This window comes from Motacilla alba, chromosome Z (genome assembly GCF_015832195.1).
Source record: "Motacilla alba alba isolate MOTALB_02 chromosome Z, Motacilla_alba_V1.0_pri, whole genome shotgun sequence".
NCBI classification, from domain to species: Eukaryota; Metazoa; Chordata; class Aves; order Passeriformes; family Motacillidae; genus Motacilla; species Motacilla alba.
Window position 1 is genome coordinate 16,996,448 of NC_052046.1, and position 14,798 is coordinate 17,011,245.

The 14,798-nt window shown below is 38.2% G+C and overlaps 1 protein-coding gene across 1 annotated transcript; it reads left to right on the forward strand.

Annotated features, from left to right (window-relative positions):
• The first annotated feature begins 4,925 nt into the window (after positions 1–4,925).
• LOC119695963 (granzyme A-like) lies at positions 4,926–10,198 on the forward strand. Its single transcript, XM_038125336.1, has 5 exons — positions 4,926–5,062; positions 5,773–5,917; positions 7,630–7,768; positions 8,430–8,702; positions 9,478–10,198. Exons 1-5 carry the CDS (start codon positions 5,002–5,004, stop codon positions 9,631–9,633), a joined length of 774 nt encoding a protein of 257 aa, XP_037981264.1. The 5' UTR covers positions 4,926–5,001; the 3' UTR covers positions 9,634–10,198.
• The last annotated feature ends 4,600 nt before the right edge of the window (positions 10,199–14,798 follow it).

Sequence of the window (14,798 nt, forward strand, 5' to 3'; positions counted from 1 at the left end):
CTGAAGTGCAACAGAATTGCAATTACATTATGCATTATCCAGAGGAACTGGGAATTTGAATATTTTTACTCCTAGGTGAGTACTTGCACCTTGTTAGTAGGGTAACAGCAATTAAAGAGAGCAGGAGACCAGAAGAATTTTCAGGTGTCATAGCTCCTGCTGTTTGCTGTCAGGAGCACTGTAAATTGCCATGCACTCATTTGTATTCAAATGTCCCCTACAGGAAACAGGTTTCAAAGTTTTTACTAATAGCTGCCTCTCTTGAAATTTCCCTTTACATCGTTAATATTGTATTATTTTACTGCAGATTGATTTCTCAATATTCGCTCTTCCAGTTTCTTTAAAACCTGCCTGATTCTTGAAACTCCTAATAAAACCAAACAAAGCCTAATCCCTGAATAACACCTAGATGTCTCAGAGTGTTCAATGCATTTGTTGGCTTCAAATGAAAAGAAAAAAAAAGAAAAAAGAAAAATAAAGAAAAAGAAAAGGTGAAAAGAGTTTAAACTGGCCATCTTCAATCTGGTGGAAAAACATGGGAGAATGAATGTAAGGGCAACCTGAAAAGGCTTCCGAGAACATTTCAGTGTGAAGCAATAATCAAGGCATGTGGAGTTCAAAAGTTGCTCCTAGACTGTGGACCTAGATTGAGTAAACTTGGGGCACATGAAGTGCAAAAGTCACTCCTGTGGACCAAGTACATTAGTAGCCAGCAATTGCTCCACAAAATTCCACTGCCTGGGAAACATCTTCAGTTGAAAGGCTGAAAAATATTTATATGTAAATTAACAAGAGCCACTGAGAGCCACTGTCAAACATCTGTTATTTCATAAGTTATGGAATATAGGATATAAAAAAGAAGCCAAGACCAGCCACACACATGTAAGACAAAGCAATTTGTATTTTATTAAAAATAATTTTGTGGGGTGCAGCTTTCAGATACAGAAAACCCTAGACTCTGAAACTGCCAAATACAAAAAAAAAATTTATCTGTGGTCACAAAAAAGGTAAATTGAGAAAGACATTTCTGTATTGTAGACCTCTGTGTCTGCATGCCTGTCTTGCACACCTTCCTGGTAAACCACTACAAAAAAACCCAGTCTGCCCTTGTGTGAAGAAGTTACAAAACTTGCTACAATATTCATTATCTTTAGAAATAATATGAAATATAACCTGCCCAATATAACTAGCTCTCATTTTTATTCAAGAATTACAGAATGGCAGCTCTCAGTCTCAATCTTATTGTTGAATCAGATTATAATATAGAAATGTTTATTTCTGTGTCAGAGAATCTTATTAGTTAGAACCCAGTTTGAAAACATGCACATGGTGCAGCACAATTCATGTTTCAGAAGACTCTTCCAAAGCTCTTTTAAAAGAAAACAACTTACTATTAGAATTCATCAGCTCTTAAAATGGCCAGCTCCAGTTTCCCCTAAGTCATTCTCCATTCTCCATCTAATCCCAGAATTATTCACCCACTGGAGACTATCCTAGGTAATCTCTGCAAAGAGAGTCCTAAAGGCATAATTATGTTTGTCCTTTATGGCTTTGCACTCCCAATAAATAGCTAGATTGGAAAGCAGCATAAGAGACAAAATAGGAAACAGATTCATGCTCTGGCCAAACAATAGAAGGCTTGTGTTCCCAGAGCATAATATCTAATGCTGGATTATTTCTGCCAAGTACTAGCAACATCATAGAAGGAATGCTGACTTGCTGCAAGCCTTTGAGGACTCCCTGAATTTACTACATCTACTTGTATTTCTGTGCTACTACATTTTCCACTTGTATCACATAGCAAATAAATGGAAACAGGGACACGAAGTGAATAGCTGAGGCAGAAAAGACAACCAGGTGAGTACCATGAGGAACTGGTACTGAAGAAAAAAATAAAATAGGTATGCCCCAGCATACATTCCACCCTTTTCCCAGCAAATCCCTGGGAATTTATCTCCCAGCCACTAAGGGATGTGTCCAGACACACTGGGGTGTGACTGGGGATGTGGTAGCCCAAGAAGAAGACAGGGAAAGTATGGCAGCTCTGCCTTGTTGTGCTCCTGGCAGCTGCCAGCTCTGCAGCTCTGTCCTGCCCTCCCTTCCCAGCTCAAGAAAACAGACCTTCAGCAGAGCTGAGACTGCCTGAACTCAGTACCAGCAAACCTGGAAGGTTTAGAGGCACAATATAAACTGATCTCATGAACCAGTGTCCTAAAATCACATCTGATGCTCACCTCAAGCACTAAGAAAAGCAGCATGAAGGAAAAAGGAACAGAGTCACTGCGGAAGGAAAAAGGTCAAAATGACAGAGTATAAGATAAGGGATAGAAGACCTCAGCACAGTAATGGACATATCTGAATGTGATCCATCGACCCATGGACCTGAAGCCCATAGGAAACCTCTCCAAAGGCAGAGGCTGGTCATAGAACTGCATACACACCTTGTTCTTTTTCTCAGGCAGTGGCTTCTGCCCAGGCAGTGACTCTGCTTTGTGAGCACTGTAGGGAGAAAGAACGGAGTGTTTTGCTAACAATGCCTCACTCCTCTTGAAGACCAATTAAGTAAGCAACAGAAGAGCTAATAAAAGAATTTTACTTGAGAAGGAAGCTTTGGTTTGGGGTTTCCCTTTAAATGCAAAAGGCCAATAGAATCTAAACTTCACCATAAATTAACTTATTGCCATACCAAATTTTATGTCAAATTTTCAGCCACAATGATGTAAATTACAAGAGGAAGATAACTCTCTGACAAAGCATTTGGCTACAAAATCGGTACTAGTTATGTGCATATCAATCTGATCTTTAATACCCTTGCCATTGGGGACTTTGCAGATTGTCAGAGAGGTCATTCAGGAGCTTGCACAGAAAGTCATCAATTGATAATGAACAATAGTTTAGACTCCATATTTCTAATTCTCATTATCAATGTCAATGGATCTCTCAGAACTGGAGGGGATTTTTGAAGAAGCACGGATATGCTAGTACCTATGGTGTTTCAGAAGAAACATCTTTAGAAGTATGATTTAGAAGTAAATAAAAGTACAACTAGAAATTGAAAAAGAGTATAAACAGGCCATAGAAGATTAAGTTTTACATAACAGGCATAGATTTACCTGAATCTATTTACCTGGAAAACATCTAGGAACATTTGCTAATGTTTTATTCTGTGTCTTTCAAAGAGATTTTCTTTGAAAAGATATCAGGCAAACATAGGATGATGCATACCGAACCTCTTTTTACTGGCCATTGTACCTCACGTAGGGCCATCCAAGGATGAATCATTGTAGCACTATAAGTTTAAGCATGTCTGAGCACACGGGATTTTTGCTCACAAGTGTTCATCCTGATCATGTCTCTGCATAATCCAGACAGGAAATAGCTTCAATATGGTAAGAGTGCTACTTAAAACATCATAAAATCAAACTTTGCCAAATAATTGTGACTGATAAAAGAAAGAATTGTACTTATGATACCTGGTGATATTGTGTTCAGGAGAACACTGTAGAAAAGAACATCAGTGCTACAAAGTGATGATAATTACGGGGAATGTGCTAGTAATGAGGAGAAAAATTTAAGGAAATTAAATCTTGGTGAGCTTTAGCAGCTCATGGAGCTGTCACCTTGTCATATAGGTGACAGGGTCTCAACAAAGACACATCAGTGACAAAGATCTCCACAATCTCTAAAATTAGATCTACACTTGCCTTCTTCAGAAAAATTGCCAAGTTTTCCTCTGTCCCAGAAGGAAGAGCAACAGCAAATTTGAGCAAGGTCTGCCCAAGGTCTTCTACAAGTGAAATTCACAAGGTGCTAGGCCAATTGAGCTCAAACTGTGATACTGCGAGAACCCAGAAGACTTCTGCAAGCTCTTCGTTGTGGGCTTCTTTCTGCCAGTTCCTGTTGTGAGGCTCAAGACTTCAAGAAACCTCTCAGGCTGCGTGACAGTGACATTTCACTAGTCATAGAATATATAGGTTATAGAATAGTTGATACTCCAAATGATTTAATATTGATACAAGTTATTTTTATTAATTGGGTATATATTTACAGGGGAGAAATTGTGCCTTTACAAAGCCCTAGATAAGACTTATTCAGATTCATAGAATATCCTGAGTTGAAAGAAAACCCACAAGGACCATTGAAGTCCAACCCCTGTCTCTGCACAGGACACCCCAAGAATCACACCATGTGTAAGAAGCGTTGTTGGAACATGCTTGAGCTCTGTCAGGCTGGTGCTGTGACCATTGCCCTTGGGAGCCTGTTCCAGTGCCCAACCACCCTGAGTTTTCAGGACTAAATTCAGTTGCCTAAAACTAAACATTTAATCACATTTGAGATACTGTGGGCTTTCCAGACACAGGCGCAGAGCTGGCAAATCTGGCTCAGCATCTTCAGAAGACTGATGGCCTTCTGCACCAGACCTAAAACAGTTTAGGACACTTTAAATATCATCATACCTTTAGCTATAGGCCATGAAACCACACTCAGTGCTTTATGAAAGCTTAGCCAGTGCAAACCTAATGAGAATCAGATCCTGAAATGAGAAAACATCAGATTCCTTGGCCCTGAGGGTCTCCTGAGCACAACAGATATTCCATTAAAGGGGAATGGACTGGAATTCATGTCTGACCTGGAAGCCACCTGAAGTGTCTGGAATGAAACTATACAACTTCATGTAGACAACTGAATCAGCCTAAATTTATGTGAGCTGAGTCCCACTGTGTTTCACCCCTATACTCATACATCAGTTCTCTGCAAATGCTACAGACAGAACACAAAAGTGCCATAGAGCCTGTCTTCACACCACAGCAGATGACGCAAATTCTCAGTAACACTTCTGCTGTAAGGTACATCGCTGGGGAGGGTTTCTGTCCTTGTCGTGGTTACCCCCTTAAGAGGAAAAACAAAACCCACATCCTCTTCATTTATGTGTATATATTGATAGATTGGTAGATAGACATACATTGAAGAGTGAATAAGAAGAACCATCAGATAGAAATCATGGGTGCTTTCCTCCCTTGGTACACCTTCACTGCTGTCATTCTCCTGGTAATTCATGGAGGTAAGTAGGCAATTTAATACTTTTGATTTTAAGTCCTGATGCACAGAATTCTAGTTAAGCTAACATGTATTAATGTAAAGGAAGCAGCCACAATTATTATTTGAATTCTTATAAATAGTTCCTCTCCACTGTCTGCATGTGTTTGATTTTTCACACAAGCAAAATAATTTTTTGAATGAGTCTTCAGTAAAGTCACAAGTCCAAGCTATTTAAAGGAGTTCTGAGTAGAGAATATCATGATTATCTCATTTTTCTTTACAGAGCCATACACATACCTTAACTGCTTGATTTTCTCTTTTTCTGGAAAACAGATTCATATAAGGTGGTTTGTACTACATAGTCCAGTTTCCATGCACAATATTTAAGATATGGGAGATATGGGAGATTGTTACTCAAAATGAAAGCTAAGAAATTAACCATATCAGTAATCTTCAAGAAAAGAAATCTGTGCAAAAGCAACAAAACTTCGGTGTAGGGTTTTTGCCTAAACTCACCTCACTGATCTCATTTCAGTATTATTGAAATGTAATGAATTAATTCTGCTTAGCGGTTTTAAATAAAATTCTACCCTGAAGACTGTCATTGTGACCTATGTGCATACTTGTGTGTCTGTATTCTTTCTGATTGCAACACCCATGTTTTCTAAGAGACTTGGAGTGTCTTACAGTATTTGTCCACTCAGCTGTGTGTCTTGTGTCTTACTTTTTTAGGTTTGTGTGTGGATATCATTGGAGGAAATGAAGTAGTGCCACACTCGAGACCATTCATGGCCCAAATCAAGGGACGAAGAGGAATTATTTGTGGAGGAGCTTTAATTAAGGAAAACTGGGTATTAACAGCTGCACATTGTAAAGTGTAAGTTCTTACTCTGATTCAGAGATTGTCCTTAGTGAGTCTCTGATATCGCTGATATCCTTCAAGCAGAGGAGTTAATATCTCTGGTAATTTTATCCATTTATCATGACCATGATAATTTTCTGATTACTGTGCTTTATAGGTTCTATCAGCAAATTTGTTATAGTGAGTAAAAAATGTAACAAAATATACTGATCTCCACTGTTTCTGAAGAGATATTTAAAAACTTCTGCACATTAGCATAGAATAGCAACATTGAAACAGTGAATTTTGGGGAAAGTTTTATCCCTGTTTTCTCAGTCAACCTGCACACTAGATTAGAGGACTGTCCAGTCTAAACTGCTGCTCTGAAAACAAAAATTAATTATTGTTATTTTATTCTATAAGAGATACACAGTTCACTGCAGAAAAGAGAGCATGTGGTTAACACAGGAGCAAAAATCCTCCAAACAGATGACAGGAGACACTGAGAGATCTCTGCCTTGGTTGGTATGTTGGCTTGCCAGCCATCTCTCTTCTCCTGCCCAAATCAACATGCAAATGGGTATTTGGCTCTACGATGTCCTTCAGCAAGGCAAGAAGTGGGTTTTGAATTATACACCCCACCCCTCCTTGCTTTTGTGGGGAGGACTGAAGCTGCTGCTAGCCAGACCTCACTCAGGCTCTGACAACAGCCTGACCAGGACCAGTGAGCCACTGGACTCTGCAAACATAGAGAAATGTACCCATCTCTCCTGCCCTTGTCCAGACAGGGAGATCTGTGGGACCTATTATAAAGAGAGCACTGGGCCCAAAAGCTGTGTATTAACAGAAAGTAAAGAATGTTTCCAAATGGGATTCCATTTAAGAGAAAATACAATTAATTATTAATTTAATTATGGCTCAGTCAACTGACAGCTCTCAATACGCGAAGGAAAGGAGTGACTGCTTTCCCAGGATTGCATTTTCCACAATAAGACATGAATGAGGGCCAATATACACATCTCCTAGAATATTCTCCCATTCAAGTGTAGGATGCATTGTTTGCCCAAAACCAGCTGTACCTGAGGTCAGTTAGTAATGTCTGCTTGACCTGTTTGGCCAAGGAGTGCTAAATTTCTGGTCTCTGTCAGAGAGCTGCAGCAGGCACAACTCTGCCACCACTTGAGGATCTTAGAAGCACAGGAAGTTGCAGAAAAACCTAGAGAAGAGGGATGAGCTGTGTCTCACACAGATTCAGAAAATGGTGTTGAAATCTGTTAGAGTAAAGCAATGGTACATTTTGATACAGTCAGGATATCTGAACTAGTGTTCAGTGTTGTGTTGTGACCAATTTTCCTAAGTTTTTAGCACAATTTACAGGGGACACAGTTGGTGAGACAAGTACCCGCAGCAAATATGGTGCATCCACCACTCATTCAGTTCCCAAAAGGAAACAATAAGGATGGATCCAGAGTCAAAGGTTTCAGAGCACCTGAAACCTTTCTGTGCTCCTGGGTAGAAGTAAATAAGATAGTATGAGTTTTGACTGACTCATATTTTTCACTGACTCATATTTTTCTTTTAGCTGTTGTATGAACAGGTATCTTTTAGGTATTTCTAAATTACTGTTGCTTTTCAGGCACAGGAAAAGAGGCTGTAGCAGCTGGTCATTATAGCACCACACTATTACCAGCAAAAAATTTAGGGTTACATCAAAGTGAATCCAAATAACTATGTAGTCCTCTCCTCAGGAAAAAAAGCAAAGTTATTCTCGGAGCCCATTCATCGAAAAAAAGAGAAAAAGAACAGCAAGCTTTGCAGATTGCAAAAGGCATTTCTTATCCATGCTACGACCCCAATACCAAGGAAAATGACATTATGCTGCTTCAGGTACAGACTTATATATAACTTGTGGAATATACACACTACACTGAACTGTTTTCTTCCTTCTTATCATCTAGGGAGATGAGCCAAGGGAGTTTCTGGTGGCTTTTTTTCTGGAGGGATATAGTCTGGTCTGCTAATCCAGCAGCCTGGGGAATTGGGGATGCACTGGTAACTAAGGCAGTCAACAATTCCTGTAATGGCTGCCACGGCTAGTATACAAATTCTGGAGCTTTATCAAGATATTTCAGTTTCTGGCTTTTCCATAAAGGAATAAAAATACTTGCAGATAAAACATTTGGTTAAAAGCACTAACAGTCTCTCTGAAAAGGAGTTCTAATTAAAAATGTCTGACTTTCCTCATCCTTAATTTTGCCAGCATCAGTAATTACTGTTATTTTGTCATCTAAATGGTTTGAGAGCCAGAGAAGTAAAATAAGATGTTTTTCAGAGCTAATAGATCAGCAGAAGGTAAGTGGGTTCTCATGAGACAAAGAATACTTATTTTCCCATTCTTACATTGATGACACAACTACTGTCACAAAGAATTGAGGAATCTCAGAAAGGGATTGCATTAATTACCATAATGGGAGAGATCCAATGGTTCATATGCAAGGGCCTCTGTTAGACTCTGAACCATAATACCTATTTTCCACATCTTCTACAGCTTCGGGGACGAGCAAAACTTAATAAAGCTGTGCAACCAATCCCCCTTCCTACTTCAGATGATGATCCCAAACCAGGAACAGTTTGCACAGTAGCAGGATGGGGTAAGACTATGAGTCATCCAGCCAAGGTCTCTACTGCCCTGATGGAAGTCAATGTCACTGTCATCAGGAGGGAAATATGCAACGATAAAAACCATTATAATGGCAAACCTGTCATAACAGAGAACATGATATGTGCAGGGGCTAAGAATGGAGGAAAGGATTCATGCGATGTAAGTATATTTACTATGACTGCATAAATTGTACAATAAAAATAAAATATAATGTACCAGCATTACACATTTACAATCTCTGTCTCTCTTAAAATCAATGAAGAATTTTATCAAATATCAGTGAATTTACCAAGGCTTGTTCTTCCAAGCCTTAAAATCAAAACTTGAGGTGAGTAAATTCACCTTCACAGCCTTTTGATGTTGCAGTTGTATCCAGGCACGGCAGATAGCTATCCTCATCTTCAATAAAATGAGTTTAATACTAAAATGTCCACGAAAGAGCTTACGGGGTCATTTGCAAGTAGCTGATCTCAGCGGAACAATTTTTTTGATGTCTGATGACTTTGAAATATGTTTTGCTGATAAAAACCATTTTAACTGGGTCCCAAGTCAAGTACACAACTGTGTAAGAACTATCACATTTTAAAATATTTAAATATTGCATTTTAAAAGGTTTGAATTTCTGGAGACTTACCCCTTCCATGAGGAAAGTTTTCAGCTTTTTTTCTTCATTTTCAAAGAGACTAATTCTTCCTTAGCACTCAGCTAGATTCATTCCCCATTATGCACACTTGAAAGATTAGATTGAATTCTGTGAAGCCTTTTTTTTTCATTTGTTTTGCTGTCAGAAATCCTAATTTCAAAGGAGAAAAAATGATCCTTAATAACACTGGCTACATTTTTATTTTCTCCATCTAACTAGTGAAAATTTTATTTAAAGGAAACATTTTTTAGCTTTTGTTGATTTGAATGACTATATTTTCCCTTTTTCTAGGGGGACTCTGGTGGACCTTTAAGATGTAATAATGTTATGAGAGGCATCACTTCATTTGGGAAGAAGAAATGTGGTGAGGCTAATGGCCCTGGTGTCTACACTCGACTCACAAAGCACCACCTTGAGTGGATAAGGAAAACCATAGGGGGGGCCTAATAGATTGGGTTTGGGCCACGTGATTGGTGTAAATGAAATGAGCTTTTAAAAACAGCTTAATTACTCTGGTAAAAGAGGTATTCTCACACTGAATTTTGGCAGCTTGATGTAGTTCTGTTACAACAGTATTTATAGCTTATACTGTCAGCCATGGAGTTATTGGGGGTATTCGGGACTGAGGATTCCAACATCCCTGTAGTGCCTGTTCACACTGAGCTCTACACTGACTGGTATTTCAAATCAAGAATCTAATCCTTGTTTGGGTCCTCACTCCTTGTTGAGTATATATAGCACTCTTTTGATCTGGACTTCTGCAAAAACTCTGAAAGTTAGTGGTGTGCTAGGTACAGACACCTAAAAAACTTTGTTTCTCTGCAGCAAAGCTCTTGGTTTTATAGGTGTAGTGGATTGTTAAGCTTCAGAAAATTAAGTAGCAGCAACTGTGGGACATAGGTATTAATTTGCTAACTGTCTTGTATTTGAAACCTCTAGATTTTATCCCTTTATGTACTTTGCATTTAATAAAACACTGGCAATAAAAGTCTAATCTGCTTTCAGCTGTCAATTTACGTGGAAAGCTCTGTCTCTCACAGCATTGATAGTCTATGTACTATCTGTAGGATCTGTTTACTATCTGTGTAATGTTCCATACATGTTAAATATTTGCAAAACATACCAAAATAAGAAGCATCGTGCTTTAAAAATTTTCTGAAAACCCATGCTTCACAGAAATGACATGACTGTATCAATATGATACAGTACTGTTGATAATATAAAGCACTGTTAATTTACTGATGCCAGTACTGCTGTTTCAGACATGCAATGAAATTTTTAAGTGCTTCAGCAAGCATTTGTCAAGTAGTAAATAGACCTCTTGTGAAAAATGTTTCTGCCTGCTTCTCTATTAACAGACTTGGGCATTTTCAGTGCTATGAGCACCTCAAAAAGGGCTTGGATTTGTTTTGTGTTGCTTCAAGAGGTTTTTACTTGGAGGTAGGCATTAGCTAAGAGAAAGCAGGGAACATTCAAGGGTGGAGATACTTTGCATTGATTTTAATTTTGAAATTATTGCTCCATCCATCCTAAGTAATTTAGCACTACCTACAAACACAATGAGAAAGCACAAACTAGAACTTTTTTACAGCTGCATTTATCTTGATCTCATTAAGAAGAGACAGTAGTTTTCTCACAGAGAAGTAAGGAAGGGTGAAGAAAAAGAAGGCCGAAACTACAGGGATCTCTACTGGAAGTTTTGATGATGAAAAGCATCTTTTTCTCCCTTTGTTACAAACATTACACAGTCAGAACTTTCCATATTCCTATTCTTATTCATAAATGTTTTTTATCACTCTTGGTCTGAACATACAATATGTACATGCAAAGGGACACACAAACACAAAAGCAAAGCAGGAGCAGAGAAAAAGATTCTCAGACAAGTAAGATTGCATCAGTGAAACTGAGAGGAGAATTTAACCCACTGTCTGCTACCAACACCCAAAGCAGTGACTTGATTCTATCTTTAAACACACAGGAAATAAGAAATTTCAAACTTTTTATTCTTGCAAACTACCAAACTTCTGCTTAAGCAAAAAATTGTTCTTATCAACTTGTGGCCCACCTAGGGCTATTTCACCCTTCCCATACACTAGTCTTACTTCATTTCTTTGCTTGTATTTTCGCTGCCTTTCTTTCATCTTGCTGTTGCATTATTTCATCATTCTGCTTCCTCTTCATCATGATTTTTCTTTCTCCCCAAAAGTCACAAACAGCACCCTTGTCCTGTCCTTGTTCCACCCTTGTGGAAAATCCCTCTTAAACCCTGTAATGCAGTATTTCTCCATTTTCCAGATGGTGGTTCTGAGCCAAGTGTGCAGAACCTTAGAGATCAGGATGGATAGGTTCTGACCAAGGAGAAGTTTTTAATGCAGGAAGAAATGTGCTACAGAAAAATGTGCAGCCTACCTCTTCTACCTTGAAATTTAGGACCTGCCCCAAAATACTTTTAAAATGGTAGGTTTTCACATGGATGTTTTCAGTGAATTGCTCAAAATAAGCCTGCAGTGCTTACACAGTAAAAACAAAATTTCAGCCTCGGTCACTACTGCCAGTAGCGTAAACCTGTAGAAAAAAGAAGCAGCAAGAGCAACCAAGAACTGCATTTTCCTCTAGATGGGGAACTCTCTCCTCAAGAGGCATGATATGAGCCCATTCACCACAGAGTTTCACCAGTATGGAATGGAACCCACAGTAGCTAAGAAAAATGCTATGATAATTTGATGTCATTGTTCTCATCTCAGTCTAGCTATATGAGATAATTGGAGGGAGGTAACAGGTACAAACTGCATCACACAAACTCACGTAACATATGTAGGTAGCATCAAGTCATATCGTGTTGGGGCAGAACAGGGCACGTCTGCTAGACTTAGTGCTTTTAAGTATGGGAACAAACAGATTCCTCAGTCATTATATTCCAGACAATTGTTTTGTTGTATTGATATACCTGAGAAGAAAGTTACATGTACTGTATGAGCAATGGAGTTTTTCTACAGGCAAAAATTATTTTTGACTGTAAGTTTTGGATTCTATATGTTGTACAGTGCTCCACTTTCGACAGGACTGTAGGGATGAAGATCTGATTTTAGTCAACTTAAATTTTCTTAAGCGTCTGCACCACCCCTGGAGACTCAGCTTTCAGTGAAAACAGACTACAAACGAAGAACAAGTTGACTTTTTAGAAATGGGTTCTGATTTCTTTCTCATCCTGGGCCTGAGCAACATACCAGGCATGTAACTGACGATGAGCTAAAAGAATGCCATATTCTACAGGGAGGAAGTCAGGATTTCAAATTTTGACCAAGACTTCATATGTTAAGACCTCTGCACTGGCAGAATGAGGCAGCTGTGCAAGAACATGGTCAACTTTCAGCAGCTTCACACTCTGCACATTCAGAAAAAAAGCACTACAGTACATGTTTAATTTCACTTCAAATTAGTTGCAGTCCAGAATGCACACTTAGATGTCTTCTCAGACATGGTCGTATAATGGAGCTACAGGTCACATAAACAAGGTCCTCTCATAGTTATGGGCTTTTGAAATCAGTGGCTCCTCCCACTTTTAGGTATTGTGCTTAAATACATCTGAGGCAATACAACTTGACTAGCCAACAATGATCAGTAAGCAGCTAAGGAATGAGAAGTTCTTAGGCTGAGAAACATGTACTGTCCTATTTTGACACTTCAGCATCCAACAAAACGTGCATGGTTTCAGTATTGGTCAGATCCTTCCATACTAGAGCATACCATCTTTATATACTGCATGTAAATGATATAAATATCATTTAGGTTCTGCCAAAGGAAAGAGAGATTTTTTGGGCAAATAAAAAAATGCATTAGCAAAGAGAATAATTCTACTCATTTTTTTAGCATTCAAAATGGGGGGAAATGTTTTTAATATTCTTAAAACCTTTTAAATAATTTAAAATACTATTTTGAGTGTTTAACTCAAATTCTAATTGTCTGATAAAATCTCAAGAAACAAACTTGTTCATATTAGAAGATAGGCACAGTATAAGCTGTTTCACACACTTAGACATCAGCTTCTTGGTAATAATTTCTCAATTGACAACCAATATTACCATTTTCTGATCTGCTTTGGAGACCACACGAGATGACATTAGAATCCAGGAGCTGAGTAGCAGGTTTATTGCAATCTCTTACTAAGTAAAACACATGAGGGGTCTCAACCTTCCAGAGCTAAAGTTAGCAACCACAAAACTTGTAAGCAGCACAAGATGAGGTTTCAAAAATCATGAGAACTAAAGACATGATGGTTTCACATTCTTTTACAGGGATAACTTGCGCCCCTGCGTGTCTCTTTTCATACATTTGACCACAGTGTAATTTTCCACAGACTGGCACTGCTCTAGTCCCCTAAAATCCTAATCTTTCCCAGTTATAGGAAACATTCTAAATAATTCTGAGCTCAGAGGGCTTTTAATATAAAAATGTAAGTCCTTACCCCTTGCCTCTGATCATTCCTGACAATGAAAGCAAAGCTCCAAAGGTGTTTGTAGGCAGAACACAATGAATAGCACTATTGCTCTGTATCTGAATAGCTTCTGAGGTCCAATCCTGACAGCCTTACTTTTTAGCTGCTGGCAGTCTACAAGTCTTGCAAGGCAAACATATGTTAAAGTCCAAGGGTTTTATTCCTTGTGAGCACTAAATAAAATTCACAATACGATGACAGCTGCACTGTTTGCTGGCAACCAGAACTGAACTGGTACCCTTAAGAAATGAACTAACAGCTGTGTTCAGCCCAAACAGCATGCTCTTTTGGCTATGTCCATCTGAATTCTTAATTAGCTTATTACATAACCATGCACAATAATGGAATTATTATGCGCTTTTTTTTTTTTTTTTTTTTTTGAATCACTGTCAAATGGGTTTAAGGAAAGGAAGCAATTAAAAATCTAGTTAAGACATTTTCCTAATCATGCTAGTTATCATTACCATAATGAAAACAATAAACAATTCCCTGTAAATAATTTCTATTTGATTGCATATTTGACACAGAACTCTAGGAGTATTTAGACAGATTCCATATGACAATTTATGTGATACACAGAATAAGGCAGATTCCTGAATTGGTCTCTGCTCATCATAGTCTTTGAATGGTTCAAGGCAATATACATGAATTAGTATGTGGTTACCAATGGGGATGCTAAGGTAATATAAAATTTATTGCAAAGACCAAAGATAAAAGCAAGACCCAACACTTTATGCTGTTGCTTTACACAGGTTGGATTCCTTCCATGTTTGCTTGAAATATACACTACATTATTCTTCAGAATTAGGATATTTTTCCTTCAGGGTAACACAAGCTACTAAAATTTCACATAATAGACTGATAGGAAAATTTTGTTCTTTTAAATAAATTGTACTGTCCTTTGGCATGTTTTTATTGGAAAGAAGACATATGTTGAATTATTGAATGGACTGAATACATTAATCACTGGCTTTCAAGAAAAAAAGTCACAAGAATGAGCTCAAATAACTGTTATTAAAAAGCCTTGTTGCTGTGCATGCTCTCCTCAGACCCATGTTGTTTTCACAGACAAGACATCCCATCCACTGCAATAAAAACAAATCTTCTCTGTTCTGAG

Coding starts and splice junctions, on each gene's coding strand:
- LOC119695963 (XM_038125336.1), top strand. CDS start 5,002: ATGGGTGCTTTCCTCCCTTGGTACACCTTCACTGCTGTCATTCTCCTG. Junction 5,063..5,772: donor TCTCCTGGTAATTCATGGAG/GTAAGTAGGCAA, acceptor TTACTTTTTTAG/GTTTGTGTGTGGATATCATT. Junction 8,703..9,477: donor GAGGAAAGGATTCATGCGAT/GTAAGTATATTT, acceptor CCCTTTTTCTAG/GGGGACTCTGGTGGACCTTT.